The sequence below is a fragment of the Poecilia reticulata genome, linkage group LG3 (assembly GCF_000633615.1).
Source record: "Poecilia reticulata strain Guanapo linkage group LG3, Guppy_female_1.0+MT, whole genome shotgun sequence".
NCBI classification, from domain to species: Eukaryota; Metazoa; Chordata; class Actinopteri; order Cyprinodontiformes; family Poeciliidae; genus Poecilia; species Poecilia reticulata.
In genome coordinates, this window is record NC_024333.1 from 131,194 (window position 1) to 152,890 (window position 21,697).

Genomic DNA, 21,697 nt, shown 5'->3' on the forward strand with positions numbered 1-21,697 from the left:
TTCGTTATTGCTCCGTTTGTGCAGGTTTGTGCCGTTGAAACTGTCATTTGTGCAACTTTCGTCTTTGAGATATTAAAAGTTAGGGGCGCAAACAATTTAAAGATAATAACACAGAAGAAGAAGTAAAAGGGAGGGGCTTCCAATCTTAAAGTAACACGGTTAAAACAATGACAGAAGTGTTTCAGTAAGATAAGGAACAAGACAAATAACCAAAAAAGACATTTTGTGTAATTATAATAAAGGAGAATTACAACCAGGTTACATTCACCCCCCTAGAATTACACAAAATGAATAAGTTAAAAGACACTCAGTACCAGTACAAAATAGTTTTCTTTCCTGTAACAGCTACCCTACAATAAGATCAGGATACTAGAGATCGCTCAACAACTAGCGAAATCTCACGGTATCTCATGGACAACAAGAGGTGCCTTTTACACCCCCTTATACAGAATAAACATATAGATGGTACTGAAGCTTAGGCAAACAAAGAAAATGACAATCCTAGCCCATGGCAGGAATTATACAACAAGAATTTGGAGACTCACACATCAATAACAGGCTGAACATTATCCTTATCATAAAGCGCCTCAATGACAGCCATGGACTCTATCARGCGACAAACTGGTTTAATAACCCTCCCAAAGCGTGAAGTTAGGCGGCGAACAAAATCCCCTCCCACACTGTCTGGAGGATGAACAGAACCAGCATCATCAGGAAGATGAGGTAAGGAACCAGCAGTCGCCAGCACTCCAGTGTCCATAGAGGAGTTCTCAGAGTCATGAGGCAGGTCACTATTTCCAACTGATGGAACTGAGGACACATCCTGAACCCATGAAGCAGTACGGTCCTCCCCATCACTGAAGGACAGGAAGTCAGGTAGGGACGGCTCAGCAGGAACATCACTAGGAGCCTCGTTAAAACATTCTGTTCCATGTAGATCAGAAGCCGAGGGGACTCTAACCACACTGTCAGCATGGCGGTTCACATCGCCATCCATGGTCAGTCCCACAGGTAAAAAGTTCACATCAAGCAGGAGGTTGCGATGCACCACACGCTCATTGCCATGACGGTCTCTTATATGATAAATGTGGAGAGCAGGTTTAGATGCAACCACCGTGTACACCACAGGTTCCCATTTATCAGAAAGCTTCCGCTTTCCTCTGGCTCCCTTGTTCGCCACAAGGACCTGATCTCCAACTGACAGAGGCTCTCTTGTACTGGTCACATTGGTGTTTCTGCTTTGCACTGGTGCTCTTCTCAGCCATTAGCATAGCAGCACGCAGATCTTCAATCAGTGATTTGACGTACGAGTGGTAGTCGCAAATGGCATTGTCATGAAGAACGTTCCGAAAAACGAGGTCAACAGGCAGCCTGGGAACCCTCCCGAACATCAGATAGAACAGTGCAAAGCCAGTGGTCTCATGAACTGTGCAGTTGTAAACAAAGGTCAGAGACTGGATCATCTGAGGCCAATTGTGCCTCAGATGATCCAGAAAAGAATCCGGGTCACAGCACCAAATGTAACCGGATCTTTTTCTGCGTTGTGCTGGTTATCAAGTGAATGGACCGTGACACAGTTTCTTTCGAACAGATGATTCTCGGTTTATTTCTGACAAGAATACAAAGACAAAACAACCATTTAAAGGCTACCCGCTCCAAGTCCTCTCCCGCAGGACATGTCAAAAGGGGGGGTGAGGAACACCTCTCACAACTTACAAAAAAACCTAAACATTTTTGTATAACATACCTGACGAGAATACAAAGACAAAACAACCATGTTAAAGGCTGCCCGCTCCAAGTCCTACATCAAACAAAAGTATAAAACAAAAATTAACTTAATAGATCTATAAATAAACTGAATGTATTTAGATGGAAAAATAAAGTGCACACACCTCTCCCGCAGGACAACATGTCAAAAAGGGAGGGGCTAAGGGGCGCAAACAATTTAAAGACAATACCACAGAAGAAAAAGTAAAAGGGAGGGGCTTCCAATCTTAAAGTAACACGGTTAAAACAATGACAGAGGTGTTTCAGTAAGATACAACCAGGTTACATAGGCACCAGCACCTCTCCTGACCCCACTAAGGGACAAGGGTGTAAAGAAAATGGATGGATGGATAATTATATGACATATATATGTAATTATTAGTATTACTACTATTACTTTCAAGCAAAAACGTGAAGAAAGTGTGACAACTTTGCCGAAACATGTTGTTTGAGCTTTCACGATGTCCATAGTGCCCCAGATAAGCGCGCTGGACAAGCGCGCATGCTTTCTCAGTGCTCATAACGAGCACGCGCGTATTTTGCCGTGTGGGCGGGACGAAGCGCCAAGAAGACGCAGGGGGAACCGTATCTGACGGGGAAACGCGGATTGACGTAACAACAGCAGCGTTCACACCCCCTCTTCCGATCTTCATCTGTTTTTTCATCTAATGCTGGACGTAGCTGACTACGCCTGTCGTTGGTCCGCTGTTTTTTCTGTAATTGGTGATGGTTGGGTCTCGTCCCCTCTCCCAATTTCAGCCGATCTTGTTGTCGTAGCCTTGTGTTGAGCTCACATGACTCTTTTGCTGCTGTCATTGGTGACGGTAGCATTCTCCGCCCCCTCTCCCAATCTTGATTTGTTTTTCATCCTTGTATGTAGCTGACCATGTCTGCCTGTCGTTGTTCTGCTGGATTTTTCTGTAATTGGTGACGGTTGCGTTTCGCCCCTCTCTCAATTTCTGCCGATTGTAGCTTTGTGTTAACCTCACCTGACTCTTCGTTTGCTGCTGTGATTGGTGACGGTAGCGCTCTCCGCCCCCTCTCCCAATCTTGATTTGTTTTGCATCCTATGCTGGACGTAGCTGACCACGTCTGCCTGTCGTTGGTCCGCTGGTTTTTTCTGTAATTGGTGACTAGCGTCTCGCCCCCCACTCCCAATTTCAGCCGATCTTGTGATCATAGTTTTGTCTTGGGCTCACCTGACTTTTCACTTGCTGCTCTAATTGGTGACGGCATCATTTTCGCCCTCTCTCCCAATTTTAACAAGCCTCCGGTAACCCTCCGTGTTTCTTTAATTGGTGATGGCAGCGTTTCCTCTCCCAGTTTTGTTTTTTGGCATTTATTCTTTACATAGCTGATGGCGTCAGCCCCTTTGTTGCTCTTTTATTGTGATTGGTGACGGTAGCGCTTTCCGCCCCCTCTCCCAATCGTAGTCTGCTCTGTCTGCCTGTGGTGGGACTCACTTCAGTTTTGAACATGAATGGCTCCCACTGTTGTTCGGATTGCAGGGCTGTGCTTCAGGCAAGGTGATGGTCATGACCCGTGCCCTGGCTGCATCGGGCATAACCCTAACCCTAACCCAAGACAGGCTTGGATCACATGCTTGCGGTCGAATCTGCTGTTGCGTCGTTCATTGTGTCTCCAGATGAAGCCCTGCGTGATGGTGTTCGGTGCCCGCGGGCTCAATGTCTTATTACAGATGGGTTCCTCTGTAAAGCGTAATGCTGGAGCACATGCCGGCTGCCTTGGCAATTCTTTGCCGCACCTCATGTTTGCCCTTTCTGCGTGGCAGACAAGACTATAGCTTTCAGGCTGAGGCCTGAAAGCTAGGAGGGGGGAGGTGGAGGGGGTTATGCCCCCTCCTTCTCATAATCCGAGGTGCCTATCAGCTGGCCCCAGTCGCCTTGGGGTTCCACAAAGCACAAACATGCTCATCACACATGCTAGTATCCATTCAGATTGTGAGAAATTAAGGAATTTCTCACAAGAAATGCAGGCAAACTGTACACCTGACTATATATAAAATCACCACCCTCAGACAGTGCAGTAAGGGACTGCACGGTTCACAGAATTAACACACTGCGCCCGAGTCTGAGGGAAAAGTTCCATGTTTTACCACTTCCCTCATAACTGCTTAAGAGGAAATTGTGGATCAGATAGGAAAGGTCACGTCAGCAGTTTGACAGTACTTTGGATATTCAAAACAAAACAACTAAGCAATAATAATCAATTGACTGATATGAAATGCTTATATCACGGTCCATTTTTCAACCGGCTCTAGTCCAAAATTATCACATAAATGTTCCCTACTGTGAAGTGATGATGGGTTTTCATTAGAAGTCCTCCACAGGTGAGTCAGTATGTTGAGGCTGAGGAACTCAGGTGGAGGATCCACAAAAAAATCTAAACCAGCACTGAAAGAGCAGACATTATGATGACCAAAAAAACAAAAAACAAAACTTTGAAACCCAAACTTCCTGCACTGCTGTGTTTTTGTAATTACCATTTTTACCCAATAAGAAGCTTGTGTGTATGTCCTTGCATTTGCATGATGTACACAGATTCACACGCATATTCAGCCCTTTCTAAACAGGAAGCACTCATAGCTGCGAAGGTCACAGGCCACTTCTCACAGGGCAGATGAGGATCTTGTGGTGTATGCAACACACACCAATAGGAGAATCTTTCTCACAGAGCTGTCGGGAAATGAGCCTCTCCTATCCTTTGCGCTTCCACACGCACACAACCGCCCCCACATATATGAACAACACACGCAAACAAATGCTTCTGAGCCACGATCAGCTCAGCAGTTTCCGGTTCCCTGCTGCATTTCACAGCCTGTCTGTTTTTACGTGGTAGCTGCAGCTGTCATGGTATGCATATGAAATCAGAACATTTTCACAAGGAGCCGATGTATGCATCCAGCTCACTAACACTGTCAATACGTCTGCCAAACATAAGTCAAAACAAACAGCTAATGGGATGTGTTTGTAGGCTCACAGCTGCCCACGTATAAAGCATGTTAACAGGACCCAAGTGTGTGTATCAGTTCTAACAGAACATGCTGCTCAGAGCACATTTAGAGAACACATGTTCTCTAAATAATGGCCAGTAATGACCAAAGTTCCTATCATCACCAGAGTCTTAAGTTCTTAAATTCATTTTAAATTTAAAACCCAAAATGAAGGCTCTGCTGAAGGCAAAGGTTGTTGTTGTTCCAAGTAGTACTAGCACTAACAAAATGTACCTAATAAAGAGGCTGGTGATTGTACTTGTCAAAGCTGTGTGTGTTTGTGTTTTAAAATTCCTGATATTCTCCTCCAGCTCCCTCTGCCTTGATATGTGCATCAATCAGACATTGGGGTTTTCAACACAGAGCAGCAGCATCATCATTATTTCATATCATATACTATAATCATAGCTGCTGTTAGTCATTGTCCCTGTGTTGCTGCAGCAGACTGAATAATTCATAAAAATTTTTACAAGTTTCAAAGGCTTCTGAAAACACACATCAACTTTATACAAATGATGCCTTGACACTGAAATTCTTTATGTAATTCTGACATTCTGAATGTATAAATAAACAGTATGTGATGCCAGTTTATTTCTCATGTGCCTTTAGAAATGTTTATGTATTCATTTTATTTTTATCCAATGAATTGTATCTTTTTGACATAAAAAATGTTGGATATACTGAATGAAAAAAGATTAGGGCCACAAAAAGACAAAAAAAAGTATTCTGAGATTGAAATCTGAATTTTCTTTTCCCCTACTGACTAATCCTATTCCATTGTGTGTTGCAGATAAATATTTTGTCTTTGCTCAGATCATTTTCCATTAAACTGTTGATACCAAACCACATTTAAAGAAGCCTAAGGTGTCGATAATAAGGACTATAACTAATCTAGCATTTTTAGTAAAGACCATTTAATAAATTCAGTAATTGTACTCCTGTTTGATGAAACAAATCTGCTTTGTACCAAACCCCTGCAAAGCACTGAGATTACCTTGATAGAAATTTCAAATGTTAGAAACCTTAACCATCAGAAACTTCTGTCTTGGACTTTGAGTACATTAAGATCATCTGGCATCAAACTAGCTCAGATTTAGTTTGACAGAATGGGACTACTTTTTGACATCGGGTGATCAATGGCTAAATCAATGGCTCATCAAAGCTCCTTGCAGTTTTAAAAATATGTTACTTTATGTTTAGAATTTTACATCTCCTGTAGTTTTTTTATGGGGCTCAGAAAATGGCACCATTTCAGGAGCCTGATGCTTATAGAAAAAGAAGAAATAATACAAGTTAGCCTCTATTACAAAGAGGAAGTTACATGCCATTACAATATTTTAGCTTGAAATGTGAGGGCTAGTTGAATATTAGCAATTTGGATTACATTCCTCTACAAAGAAAACAATAACTAATACCTGATTAATACATCTCTTGTTTTCCCACGATTCAATATATGAATAGTATAGTATATCAAATAGGCCATTGTTCTCCCACTATTCATTATATGAATAGTGGGAGAACAATGGCCTATTTGTTACTATTGATATGTGGAGACTTTATGATGAGGTACAAACTACCACACTTTACAACAGTTCATTCATCAAAACATACAATAATGATCATTTTAAAACAGCTGCTGCAAATGTGACCATGTCACATTAGATAATCCAAAAGTCTCAGTGACAGATGTGCCATTTTATCTGGAACTTTTTTTTCAGGATCAAAAATACTCTTAAATAAACTAATCTGGAGCAGTGTTTTAAGTCGCATGACTTTGACATGAATCATCATTAAATCAGTTTTCATTCTAATTATCTCACACCCTCTAAGCCTATCAAGCCCCGCAGACAGTTCTGTTTACCAAAACTTTACACCTACAGTCCAACACAAGACAACAGTCTTGTGGTGTTCTACTTTTCCAAAGTAATACATAAACTGTGTCTTGTGTCTGAAACCTTCCAGAGTTAAACTCCTGGCCTACAAGATTCCAGAAGAGTCTTACCATGGACTCATCATTCCTGGTCTTCCCATTGAAGTCTCCATCCAGGTTTTTGTCCTCACCAGGGACTGGTAGGTAGCTCTCACTCCTCCTCATCACTGTACCGTCCTCCTGCTGAGAGCTTTCTCCAGGCTCAAAAGAGGAGATGGGTGGAGAACCTAACAGAAGAACAAACAATGAATTTAGAAATAATAAAATTAATTGTGGAAGTGCAGAAGACAAGAAGTCATTTCATAGCTTCCTGTTCTCCTCAGTTTAAGACTGAAGAAGTCCTCCACAAACCAAAATGTGACATGAATATGATATTTTACACATTTTCAGCAAAAGAAGTCTTGATTTGTAAATCAGCATGGTGTACAAGGATAAATAGTAGAAAAAATGTGTGTAATGTGGTTTTGCAAAACCACAGACAAAGGAGCAGTAGGTATGCTGGAAAAACACTTTCTTCTGCGTGAAAGCGTTTTTCAGAATAGAAAAACGCTTTCACGCAGAAGATTTAAATGTCCATCATTGCACAATGTGAGAATCTACTTCATATTTGCAAGTGGTTCATTTTCTGAAAGACATTTTTTTTATTTGTAATGCAAAAAACCTGCATGCTTTGTTTGTTTGGTTTTTTTTGTTTTTTTTTGCATGGAGCTATACACATTTCCAGCAGCAGAACAACATGAGCAGAGTAAATATAAAGAGCTGACACTTTTTTTTCTGGATGTTTGAAATATGAAAGAATTTTCTAATCTGAAAGATCAGAAAATTATGGACAAATTAGCATTCTTGCAAAAAAAAAAAAATACTGCAAGTTGGAACTAACAGCTATCAGCTAATATCTTATAGCGGAATATCCAAAGCTATCTAGCTGAAGGTTGCTGCTGACTCTTTACACTCCTTAAATCCCTGCAACCATCAGTGTCTTCTTTCAGCAGGACAATGAACGCTGCCACATAATAAAGAGGCTTTAAGAATGGTTTGATGAACAGACTAATGAGTTTGGGGTGTTGTTTCGGCTTCAAATCATCCAGATTTCAACCTAATCATGCATCTGCTGACCGATGAAGTCTAATCCCAACAGTGCTAAATTTAATAGATCAAATGCTTTACATCAGATATCACAGCAAATCTGTAGAGGTTTATGGTTTGAAAATCAGTGGTGCTCATTGGCTAGGTTGTGGCTATCCTAATAATTCCATGCCTTAGTAGTCCATGCTCTCAATGCATGTCTGAACAGATAGCATTAAAAGCTTGGATTAGATTAGCGGTTCTCAACGTGGGCGGTGCCGCCCCCCAGGGGGGCGATCAGAGGACGGCAGGGGGCGCTAGCGGACATTTTTACAAAAGGGGGGCGCTGAGATTCCTCTGGGGGGCGTTTAGTCGAAGGTAAACTTTACACCTTAAATGCACAACAATACCAGTTTAGACTTTGAGCAACTTGGTAAAACTGTATTGTATAACTTTTATTAAAAAGTGTTTAATTTCCGTTTGAAGCCTGCACGCTTCCATGGAAAAACAACTGAAAATCGCTTTTATAAACATGCAAATACTAAAATCACAATTCCCTGACTTTGTATCCCTCTGAAAAATGAACCCATTTAAATAAAGAAATCCCTCCATGGGTGAAGCCACAATAGAGAGCGTTCATTTTATAGCGTTAACACTGGTGCTGTAAGTGGTCCGGTATGAAACGGGTGTGATGGAACAACGGTATCACAGCACTTTTAAATTTCAATAATCAGAATACCGAAAATGTTTCCGTTGTTTTAAAAGGTTTATGTCAGTCTGCCTTTTCCCCATCGATACACTTCCCGACCGCCCTGCACCTTAGGGGATTAAAAAAAAGACGAGCACATTGCGCAAAACTCTGAAACAGGAGAAGCCGGACATAAAATGGAGCGACAAACTAGATGTGAATTATGGCATAAAAACAGAGAATCCGACGCAGAACAATGAAAAATCAACACATGATGTGAAACACATGATGATTAGGCGGCGCAGCAGGTGAGTGAATATTACTGATGGTCAATAAACGATAAAATAAATCTAGCAACAGGAAAGAAACTAAAGTGGACATAGCAATAAACCAAGAGAGGATAATACTAATCAAAGGAAACTAAATGGAAATGAATGAAGAACAAAATGCAAGAATAAACTAAGAAACTAAAGTAAATACAGAGGAATAAGCTGGTATGGCAAGACCTTTCGAGCAGTAATTAATACGGAGGACTGTATGGCAAGAATAAACAGACACTATTTCCAGATAAAAGGTAAAATAATATTGTTGAAGTGCCATGGGGTTTGTACTACATCTAGTACTGAGAATAAATATATCTTACAGACCATAACAGTAAATAACTTATCACTGATTTATGTTTTAAATTAGATTTGATATATTTATTTCTTCAATATTATTTTTCATGTCAGTGTTAATGTCATGAGGCTGATGACTCCATGACACTTTCAATTTGACTCATTAGGATTTTATTAAGAACCAGATTTGTTCTTTGTAATTTCTGACCAGTACAACTATTAATCTATAAATCAATAGAGAGGTCTATATAAAGATATAATTCATGTTTTTGTCTCATATTTGCATGGCATTAAAAGGACCTGGAACTTTTGTTTTTCCACTGAAAGCTCTGGTTTGCACAATAAATGCCATGTTGGTGAAATTTTATGGATGATACAAGTTATTCCTGCGGTTCACGTAGAGCTGCGCAACCAGAGCTAACGCGGTGGGTTTAAACTCTTACCTTAATCAATAACTCCTCATAACTAATCATAATTCCAGGGGGTTGATGTAAATATCCATAGCGGTCAGCCTGTGTCCAGTTCGAGTGAAAGGAGGAGCGTGGGATCCGCGCTAAGGTTAACTTTAGACATCTAGCTGCTGAGGCGCGCGAGGCAACGCGCAGAGGCCCGACGGTGTGATTGGTCCGGCTTTAAATGCATTAACTATAAATATATCTTCTATAAACATATCTTTTAGGAAAAAATCTGCTCTGATAGTGAAACGCTCGGAGGAACAGAAACAAGTGCAATCCGGCTTAAAAAAAGGCGATGTTTTTATTTTATTTTATTTTCCTAAAAAAAAAATAAACAAGAAAGGTTTAGCCTGGCAGTGGCGCTAGTAAAGCATGGCGTGCCGCCAGGCCTATAATACACTGGGGGAAACCCTGGAAGCACTGAAGAGAAGAAGAGCTATGATTAATGTTACAGTTTCTTTCCATGTTTTAATGTTGCAGAGCTCAGTCGTTTGCAAATAGATCAAAGTTTAAACTGGCATGTTGAACATCTTTTATCTGGTCATTTTGTATAATTAACAACTAGAAAATGGCAAAGAATAATAATATTTTTTCCAGCCTGATAGGCTGCTGCTAGGCCTACCAATTTTAACTTGAATGTTCATTGCATTTTTTGTAGACACCTATGAAAATAATTTATATTCCCATGCTTTTTTGTTCTCTGGGAAATTATTTTGATGATAAATACAGAAATGAGCATAAAACTCAAATAGTGATAGTAATATTAATAATAAAATAACAGTGCAAAGTAGCCTACAAATTCTTTGTTGGGGGGCAGTGAGGGACCTGGATGAAGGCTAGGGGGGCGCTGGCCCAAAAATGGTTGAGAAACACTGGATTAGATTAACTGCACTGTCTCAAGAAGATTCACAACCCCCCATTAAATAAGAGTATTTTCTACAGCTGACTCACAGAAGCTGTTTATTCCGGACCACAACCTGGGTTAAATTCTGGAAACGATTCCATACCTCAACATTTGGAAGACTCAGACGTGCGGAAGCATTAGGAAATTTCCACATTTGCTAACATCTGTCCGACGATGATGTTAGCACAGTCAGACATGACTGTGCCAATACTATTTAATACCAATTTAGAGTATTCAATTAACCTAACAAATTCTGAACAAATTTGCTGTAATTTGTCCAAGCTGAAGCTGAATTTGAGGCTTCTTGGAAACAGAGCAGGACCAGAGAGAGAGACAGAGGACGTTTTCAGAGCAACTCTTCCATCATGATAATCAAGGATCCTATCCTAGACTCCAATGTCTCTCAGCATGTCACAACATACAGCAACAGTCTTCAGTTAGAGGCCTTTTCGTTTTGTTGCTATACTGACTGCTACTGGAGATCCTTCCTTTCCACAACGTCACCATCCACACGGACTCCTTAGATATGTGAATGATATGAATTTCAACAATATTTAATTTCCCTTTGGAATTAAGTCTTTTTTAAGTAAATTTGAATATTGGATGTGTTGCTGTGTTGCAAGCAGCTGTATGTTCGTTTCATGTCAAGTGGCCTAACATTCACTGTAGTTGGAACAGTTTTCGGTGCTGTTGCACCTGAAATATTCTCCCTTTGTCGGAAGAAATGTTCTAAGTTAGCAAAGTTTTTGCTTTGAGATATGAGAAAGTGAGAAATTTTACACTGATAACTTTGGAGGTCTTTTGTTTAAGGCAGCTACTATTTAATGACAATAAAATACTAAGTAGATACTAAAGGAACAGAAAGAGTATAGGTTCTTTACAGCTCTGTTTAGGGTTACAGTATTTTTAAGCACAGAGGGATCGCTGTGGGCTGGTGGAAATGGGAAGAGGGTATCTGCAGGACCAAACTCTGACAGGGGGCGTCAGATGCTGGGATGTGAAAGTACAAAGTTACTTTCACATCCCAGCATCATCCAAACAGCTGCCTGAGATGGAGCCCACAGAGCTCATAATGAAACCAGAAGTTTACATACGTAGGATAAAAGCACACATCCTCCTTCATCTCCACTCTGTCGGAAGTTAAATCAGAACAAACTTTTCTGGCTCCAGGTCAGTTAGAATCACCGAAATGATTTCTATTTGTAAAAGACACAACAATGCTATGAGTGTATGTCAGATTTATTTACTATAGGAATGCCTTTGAACAGGATGACTTGGGTCAACTCTTCTGGGTTTTCTCCCAGACACACACAAATTCTCTCTAGGCCTGAGCTTAGGGCTTTGTGATGACCACAACACAACATTGACATTGTTATCCTGAAGAGGGTCATAGTTCATCTGGACTCATTTGGACCCAAGCATCAACTTTCTGACTGATGTCTTTAGATGTTACTTCAATATTTCTACATAATATTCCTTCCTCATGATCTATTTTATGCCACATTTCACAGTTAGCATAGTGTTCCTAGGCCAACAGTCTGTCAGTTAGAACATGTTTCACTGTCCTAACGGCTTCAGCAGCATCTTCACAAGGTCTTTGGCTTTTGTCCTGCGATCGAGTTCCAAAGTTTCAAGTTTCAGACCAGAACCCGTCAGAAGTTCCCAAAGCATCATCACCATCATAATCATCATCTGGGCTCTTTTTTGGAAGATACAAGAATCATTCTGGATATAAACTTCTGTTGACGTTAACTTATTCTGACATATTCTCATTATTGTGGCATTTATCAAATAGAAACAATTTTGCTGATTCTAACTGACCTAAAACGAAATAATTGATTCAACTTTAGATGATGAGGAAAATGTGTATGTGTATTTTTATTCTATCAGTCGGAAGTTATTAAATGAAATAAAACAGTGAGAAGTTCAAGTTCAAGTAAACTGCACAGCAGCATAGGGTGTGAAAAAATAAAATCAGAAAAACAGAAGGCAGAGTGGAAAAACCTGCCTGCATCAAATCACTTCAACTTCTCTAATTGGGGTCTGGTCTGCATGACAACGAGGTAATAAAGTTATTTACTCATGAAAATATGTGGCCTGTCATTTAAAGCCATGTATTCGCTCCAAACATGTGAACAGAAACATGCGCCTGATTTTTTTTTCTCTCGGCAAATGAAGGGAAATCGTCTTACCAAGATCCTGGCTGCTGCCATGGTGGGACAAGCCCCCAACTTGTTCGTCTTGCTGCTCCATTGGGATTAGGAGGACTGGCTGGAAAGAAGACTCCCCAACAGATCAGCAGAGCCCCTGCTCTCTGCAGCAGCATCCACTCCTCACAGCCGTCAGCGCTGCAGCGTGGAGAGGCTGCACGGAAAGCTTCCCATCTCTTCGAGAGCTCGGAGGGGAGACAACCGAGGAACCAGTTGCTGCTTGATTTCACCACAAGCTCCAATTAATGACAGCGAGGTAGCATCTAAACACAGCAGGATCAGGAAACGTGACCAGGAAACGGTCACTGGGAATGATGCGCTGCTCAGAAAAACGCGCCCGGATGGCATTATCTGTCAGGATGCGGGCATTACGGGCCAACACGGCTCCTAACCGCATGTAAGGATGCTGTTCTTTAAATCGACATTCCCACGCCGCAAAAATCGTGCCGAAACGCTCTAGAAACGTGTTGCATTCAATTCCCAAGGGAGAAAAGAAGAACGACGGAGCTGTGAGGCTTTCAACGTCTCAGTTCATGTGAAACTGTTCACATGTCAGCTAATGTCTCCCAAGAGCGGGGAATGTCACTCTCCATATCCTGAGTTAATCATTTAAAAATAAATTCATGTCAAATAAAGAAGCAGAGAGCAGAAGACAGCATAAAAACTCTTTCATTGAGCAATAAATAACTCTCCATCACTAAATCTGCTAGCTTCTATTAGAATTAAACATTATGCATTTAAAAATCAGTCAGATTTACTTCATTAAGATGGCAATGGATCACAACAAAACATAATCTCAAAACACTTAAAATATGTTCAGTTCAAAGATCATTTAATATCCGGTCAGCCCAACACAGATCCAAACACAGCATGGTGTGAATCTGTTTGACTGCTTCCTCACAATGAGAAACTTGAACAGCCCTGTGATCAGACACAAGATTCAGGAAGACTTGAACTTCTCACTGTTTTATTTCATTTAATAACTTCCGACTGATAGAAAACAACAGGCTTCCTCCTGTTATTAAAAAATTACGATGTTGGAGTGGCTGGGGTGATATCGTAAGTAGTTTAATATACTCAACATGACTCAACATGCCATACGATAGTTTTTTTGGACTGGAATGCTGATAAAACCCATAGTCAATCCCTGATGCTGGGAGTAGCAGTAACCAGTCACACTATCAACCTCCACAAACTCAAATGTAAAAAAAATAATGACTGAATCACCTCAGTCTCTGTCTCCCGTTTTATTGTGAGCGCCGTCAGACACAAAGCAGAGCTTCAGTAAAATAAGACCAGTGGTGCAAAAAGTGGGCCTGCAGCGCATGCACCAGAGGGAGGGTTGGAGCGAGTGTATGTTGTGTACCGCATCCACCTGAGAAATATAGCGCGTGTGCTCCCTCACCTTCACGTATCTTCATGTGGGGGTGGGGGCGCCAATTTATGTGTTCGCATCCACCTGAATAATATGTAGTTGCGACCCTGAATAAGACAATGCAAATCTGGGCTACAGTCCATTGGTTGTAATTGTAATTATTCAACTTATCATTATTCAATGTAAGTTGAATAATTAGAAGAAGTTTTGGATTCCTCTCAGCCTGAAGACATTTTCTAAGAATTTGAGTTTAAATAGAAACTTCAAATTCCTCTGAGGAGTAATTGCAGAATGTTTTACTCCGAGTGTTGAAGGACTGACTCTTCCTCCAGGGCTGAAGCAAGCCGTGTGCATGCAAAGCAGGACCAGATGCTCTTCGTCAGCTTCTACAGACATTAAATCTAACCTTACATTACATAAAAACATTTAAAGGTCAGATGCATCTTTCATAGTCATATTGATCAACTGAAACTCTTTTCATCAGTCACATTCACACATTGCCATTGAGATCAGCGGCAATCTGGGGTTGCAACACACTGATGTGTTGGAAGGAAGCCAGAATCAACCCTCAACTTTACGATTCCAGTAGTAACCCTTCCTATTGAGCCACAGTTGCCTGCAACTGGTCTGATTGTATAAACTAAGCAGCAACCAATCCCCTGCTGGTTAAAATACCCCGACTCTGGGACAGGATTACATGGGGACAGGAAATTGATGGACATCATGTTCTGTATTGTAGAATCCTCTCACTGGTACAAACCAGATGTCACTCTATGAAGTGAAGAGAGTTGAAAGAAGAATTTCTGAGCTGCTATAAAAATGATTGTTTCACAGAATCCCTGTTTATCATGCTCAATTCTTCAAATTTACTAGTAATTATAGTTAAACAGAGGGCTGGCTTGGATTCTCTCTCTCTCTCTTTGATAGACAGATCGTTCTTTTCTAAAAACCTTATCCAGTCATATGAAAAGGAAACAAGACGCACTAGCAAACTGTGAGAGGACAGGCAGTCTATTGAAGACTGGGATCGTAAGCCTGGTTTCCTATTGCGCATAAAGGCAGCTTGAGTTGTAGCTGTGGTGCGCCAGCAGGGGCCGCCCACCGGCGCTCAGAGCGCGGCAGAGCTCGGAGGATGGTGGATCCAAAGCTTCAACACCTGCTCAGCTCAGTAACCGCGTCCAGCAAAGCCACCAGCATGTACAGTCGCTTAATTTATAAGGTAATATAGCGGCATGGTGACGCAATCAGTGCGCAGTATAGACAATCCAAAAAATGGTTAAAAAAAATAACTAGCAGGATAAAGTAAGAAGTCTGGCCAGCTGACACGATTATCTAAAACACAATAAGAAAGTAAAAGAGAGAGAGAAAAGAAGCTCCAGATGTTTACCTTCAGTCCTCAGGTGCGCTGAAGCTCTTTGTTGAAGGTGAACGCAGGACTCCCCCTCTCACCTGTGCACACCTGCTCACAGACAAGGTGGAGGAGGAAGCACTTCTGGTGTCCACAGGAAAGACTCCGCCCACTCGCCTGCCCATGTAAACGTCAGGGTATTAGGGGGGTTACATCATGTGATCGTGTCAGAGGATGGGGTACAGGGCCGGGGTTGCTGGATGACCGGAAGCCAGGAAAAATCATTTTATAAACCCAAACCAGCTTGTAAAGGATTATTGATGTGGCAGCAGTTACTGTTTTTCTTTTGGAAAATGGGAATTATCTGAGAAACACAACACAGGTAAACACAACACATCCTCATTGCAACACTCTGACATTCCCAAGACATGTGTGGACTTGCAGTAAACTGCTGGGTAATTTTCCAGTTGGAAAATTACTAGAGCCACTAGAGCCATTCACCACTAGAGCCATTCATTGGGACAAAGAATTTCAGAGCAAACTTTGGTCCTGTGGTTCTGTTAGAATGACTTCAGCAGGTGAAGGTCAGGAAGAAACAATTATTTTTCAAGCAACAGCACTTTTACATCCCCTTCTATTTAGATGCAACAAAAATCAGGTTTTAAATAATAAAACTGGATTTAAAGAAGACAATAATGAAGAATAAAACAAATATACAATATTATGCATCTATCCATTCATCCATCCATTGTCGCTGGGGGGCTGGTGTCACCAGTCCATCACAAACAACCAGTTAGGAATGATATCTCTGTTTTTTTAGTTGATTCTTATGAAAAGCGTTATATAATAACCCAGAAAATAAGAACATGACTAACCATCTGCTTCTGTTTTGAAGCCAACCTTTTTAAAGTCGGCCTTATATAAACCCTGCCTTTTTGAGCTTTATTTGTGCTATAATTTGATTCCCTCATCAAAACCATACTAACATTAACAGGACTTGGATAAAATCTCATGTTTTTAAGAATAAAGCTTATGTTGTGAAAATTAACAAGAATGAAGAGCCACCATTATTAGGAGGAAGAAGCATAAACAGAAGAAAGATAAGCAGATACATGCCTCCCACCACACTACCTGGTATTCTATCAGCACCAAGCTGCTGACTAACAATTTATATCTCAAGTATGATGTAACATAACTGGATCCAGCATTGAATTATTTGACTTAAAGACATGTAGGTCGGACTAAACCCACTAAGGTTCCCTGGCTCTTTCCCAAAAAAATTTTCCCCATATAAATATTACTATCATTGTCACACAGTGCCTTTTGTGCTGGAGCCAGGACATCTAGAGTCAGTTTGTCAACTGACAGAGGGAAAAGAAGACCTGAGGTGTTATCACTCACACTAGATCATATAGCAGTCTTTTAAAGCAACAAAGGTAGCAGAGGGTGCTTCCTGGTTACTAGTGATGGGTAAATGAGGTGTCATGAGGCGTTTCGACTCATAGCAACACTGTATTGATACTGTGTCGATACTGTGTCACTCAATACTGACACCTGCTGGACATTAAAAATTCCTACAGGCAACGTAGTGATTTGATGACCAAGTCTATACAATATTATATTATATGTTGTATTATGTCATATCTTCAGTTACATTTAAAATATATTTGATATACAGTCAATAAAGAATGTGAGCATGTACCATAAAGTGAAAATTTAAGTGAATGTCTTTGGAATGAGGATGCATGGACTGTTTTTTCCCCACACATTTTATTTTAAAAAAAGTTTTTACAACCTTTTGAAATTAAGCCTGTTACGCTTTTTGACAAAACTTCTGCTGTAGAAAAAAATAAGTAGACACTGCATTTACAGCGAACCCTTGTTTTTCTTAGGGGTTACGTTCCGAAAATAACCCCTGATAAGCGAAATCCGTGAAGTAGTTACCTTTATTTTTTACAGTTATTACACAGCATAAATAAAAACTCTACATTGAAACCAAAGAACAAAACCTGTTTTCAGGTCAGCGGATGTGCGTGTGCATCAATCGGGCCTTATTAATGTGATCCGCAGTCATGTCATTAAAGCGTCTCCTCCAAGCTGCTTAGCGAGATTCACAGCTGTATCTACGGCAGAGCGACGGATCTCATCAAACGAGCCTCCGGTCGGGTTTTGTTCTGCCTCTGGCCACAGTTATTTTTTTTCCAGCATACATTGAAAGTTTCAGTTTCCATTTCCTGAGTGGCTAATCTGTATAACACCGTAACGTTATTGGCACTCAGGTAGCGCGGAGACTATTTTTATCAATCATATGGTAAATTAGGACGAAGAACACTGTGGAAAAAAAACTGCACAAAAAAATCTGCAAAGCAGCGATACCGTGAAAAGTGAACCGCGTTACAGCGAGGATTCACTGTATATGAAATAATTTATAAAAAGCAATTGAGTAATTTGTAGAATGGCTGCATATCTGAGTTTATCTAGGTTTTTATCTAGGCCTGGCCTCATAATGCCTCAGCATTGAAAAAGTGGATTTATTTAAATAAGACAGTTTAGTTAAACAGAATTTCTAGGCGTAGTCGAGGTGTTGAGGGGATCCGTTTTGGTGGCCTTAGGATCGCATCTCTGCTTTTTGCGGATGATGTGGTCCTGTTGGCTTCATTGGAACGTGATCTGCAGCTCTCACTGGAGCGGTTCGCGGCCGAGTGTGAAGCGGCCGGGATGAGGCTCAGTGCCTCCAAATCCGAGGCCATGGTCTTGAGCCGGAAAAGGGTAGAGTGCCTTCTCCGGGTCATGGGGGTCGTCCTGCCTCAAGTGGAGGAGTTTAAGTATCTGGAGATCTTGTTCACGAATGAGGGAAAAAGGGAGCGGGAGGTCAACAGGCGGATTTTGGCAGCGTCTGCCGTGAAGCGGGCGCTGTACCGTTCCGTCGCGATGAAGAGAGAGCTGAGTCAAAAAGCGAAGCTCTCAATTTACCGGTCGATCTACGTTCCCACCCTCATCTATGGTCATGAGCTTTGGGTCATGATCGAAAGAACGAGATCACAGATACAAGCGGCCGAAATGGGTTTCCTCCGCAGGGTGGCTGGGCTCTCCCTTAGAGATAGGGTGAGAAGCTTGGTCATCCGGGAGGGACTCAGACAGGAAGCCAGGTTGGAGGAAACTGGTGGGTCAGTTACGCACTGGATGAAAAATGTTTGTCAACATTTCTGCTGCTTCAATACACCTGACTCAGGTGTATTGAAGCAGAGACTCATCTAAAAGCTGCAGGACACCAGCCGTCCAGGCCTGGATTTGAGGATCATTGGTTAGTTTACTTTTGTGAAGTAATCAGCTGCAACAAGCTTGAATCGCATAAAGATCATCTCTGTCCTACTCAAAGTCACTGGCATAGTTTGGATAGAGCTGTGGCCTGATAAAGAAAGCTGGTTCTGTTCCGGCATGACTATGGAACCTCTGGAAACAATGATTCAAAGAAGGATTCTTCATAAAATCAAGACAGTTATGGACAACCCTGAGCATCCTCTTCATGAGACTGTCTGAGAAAGCAGAATGTCTTTAGTCAGGCTTCTTCAGATTTACTGTAATACAGACTGCACCAGAGATCTTTCCTGCCAACAGTCATCACCATCTACTATAACTTTGAAGAATCTGAATTAATGAGCTACAACTTAATTTAATTTCCCTTTGTGATAAAGTACTTTTTAAATTTAAAGTATTACAGCAATCTTTTTACAGTACTTTCTTCTAAATATTACAGTGATCACTGGCTTTGTGATCCCAGTCTAATAGGAAGTTTGAGTAGTGTATTGCTAAATTAGTAAAAATGTACAATTATTACCTTGAAAAGCATGAAAGATGGTACAGTAGTAAAAACAGGCACTTTTTCTGATTGAACTGGTTAATGTAGCCATTTGCTTATAATTAATGTTTTAAAATACAGGAATTACATTTAAAGCAGTAATTCAGCTCTTTATTAAAATGTTCAAAACAAACTACATGTTCAAAATCCCAAAAGGTCTGGGAATCCTTTAAAATGGACATGGTCTATGGAGGACAGAGTCCTGGTGGATCAAGGTTCAAGACTTCGAAATTTTGTTGCGGCCCGGGGGTGGGGGGTATGTTGGTGTTCTCGCTAAAGCCTGAATATGCCCAATTTGGGTTATCTTGGCCCTTTTATGACAGCCTGTGGGGTTTTCCCTGACTGGGAACTTCAATACAACCTGTTGTTGAATGTGACAGGTAGCCAATCAGAAAGCGCGGTGACATAAGAACAGAAGGGAATCCCAAACAGCTGACATATGAGCAACGGAGATGATACGTGGAAATGTTTATTATTAAATGTAAAGGCCATTATTATATATTATTATGTTTAGTCAGTTAAAAATGTTAACTATGAAAAAACATAGTCACCTCCAAATCATAGTGCAGCAAATAGAGCGACTGCTCCCGCCGTCTTTTATCCACCTCCTTTTCTTTTTGTTACGTCTTTTATTCAAATGACAAACTATCACTATTGCTTCTGCATCGTCATCCGTGTTTGGTTATTCTAAATTCCCGTATGCTATGTTGGGGGTTTTACTTGATTATCCTCTGGAATCGGGATGTTCGTGACTGGAATCGGTTCCTGCCGTGTGGCTGGAGTCACGAACCGATCCAACCTGTTGTACTTTTATCAGCTCTGTGGTCACTGAAGTTTGGAGAATCGGCTGACAATTCTTAAATCTTGCCGTCTAAACCAGACTTAAGACTCACAAGCTTTACTCATCTCCTCTCGACCACTGTCCAAACGCTCTCTGACTCTGGTCGCTATGGTAAGGTTTACATACCCCTTCAAAATAAGATACAGATACGCCACAAAAACCAACATTTTACTTTCGTGAAAATTTTAACTCACGATAATGACTAACCAGAGCCCTGAGCTTGTTCTCTGCAACGAGACAGTCCCATCTGGGAGTGATGAGAGACAATAACACCCTAGGTGTGTTGATTGAGCACAGCGTGCTTGGTCTCTTCGTGGCAAAGCAGTTTGAAGCTTCATTAGCAGCCGGTCGCCGCATGTTACGCAGAGCGGGCTTGTAATGTGGGACTCACCCACATTACGGTCCGGCATAAATCCATTCTCCTGTCTCTTCTCTGGGCCTTTTCCCCTTTGCAAAGAAACTTTCCAAAGGCATCTGATCTTTTTCTTACTTTTTTTTACTCATTTGTTGCTTGTGGGCTCAATGTTGACGCGCAAGTAACCGAGAGAATCCGGTTAAAGGATTTTCAAAATAAAAGATCATCCAGACTCAAATAATACATAAAACGGAAATATTTAATTATTTCTTGCGTGGCCCGGTACCAATTGGTCCACCGACCGGTACCGGTCCACGGACCGGGGGTTGGGGACCACTGTTTTACAGGATGTAGGAGTCGTTCTCACAATCTGAAGGATTTCATGCTTCAGAGATTCCTACAGGACACAAAGAAATATTTTTTTTATTTTAATCACTTGATGTTAGTTGATTTTTAAAATTATATTCAGGGATGTACACACCCATGAACTACCAATCAAAACTTTTTATATTATATTTCCAAGGGAGGCCAAGGAGGGAGAGAGTGCAGGGTGTAGCATATTTTGACAGATAGCATGTTGAGCCTGGTAGGATAAATAAAATAAAACAACATTTAGTGTTTCTGAAAAGCGTGACTTAAGTGAATTATTACATTGCTATGATAATTTGCCATTTAAGGACCAGGGCTTTATAAGAATTCATAATATACAAAGCCCAGGGCCGTGCAGAGACCACTAAAGGGGCCTCAACAAAAAAAGGGCACATATAACCGCATTCTAGGACAGAATATTAACAGCCACACAGCTTTCAGAGTTTAATAAACAGTAATAAATTACAAAATTGTGACATATACAATCAAAGCTAGGGAAAATCTCTATATAGAGAATACGACTATGCATATGCAAGATATTTAATTAGTAATTTCTTTCTGCAGGTCTATTTTGTTAAAGGAAAGCATTGCAATATTCAAACCCACAATTTAGCAAGATATGTAAATCAGAGCTAGACCACCAGACATATTTTGTCTTTACAGAATTACACTATTAAAAATATAAACAAGGGCACAATGCAACCTTTTAGTGTACTGTAATCTATTTAAAAAAAGGAGCTGCCTGGTTTGCTACACTTGCAGTGGAGATGAAGATGGTCCATTCAGGAAAGCAGAGATGCATTAAACTTTAACGTGGAACTGCAGAAAAAAAAAAAAAAAAAAAAAAGCAAAACTTTTATTGCTAATGCATGCCACCTACTGAGTTTTGCTTAAAAAATGG

General features: G+C 40.8%; 1 protein-coding gene across 5 annotated transcripts in view; it reads right to left on the reverse strand.

Moving 5' to 3' along the window:
* Positions 1-15,497, reverse strand: part of ano1a (anoctamin 1, calcium activated chloride channel a) — a 101,927-nt gene extending 86,430 nt beyond the window's left edge. For 4 of the 5 annotated variants that reach the window (XR_001776433.1, XM_008404985.2, XM_008404983.2 and 1 more), the window contains exons 1-2: positions 12,632-13,190; positions 6,783-6,937 (exon numbers count right to left, since the gene is read on the reverse strand). Coding sequence is in view for 4 of the 5 variants with exons in the window: in XM_008404985.2 (XP_008403207.1) it covers positions 6,783-6,937; positions 12,632-12,692 (216 nt within the window). In the remaining variant the exon portion in view is untranslated. Of the gene's footprint in view, positions 1-6,782; positions 6,938-12,631; positions 13,191-15,411 lie in introns of those variants that run through there. The other variant, XM_008404984.2, reaches the window with a different exon arrangement.
* Positions 15,498-21,697: the final 6,200 nt, after the last annotated feature.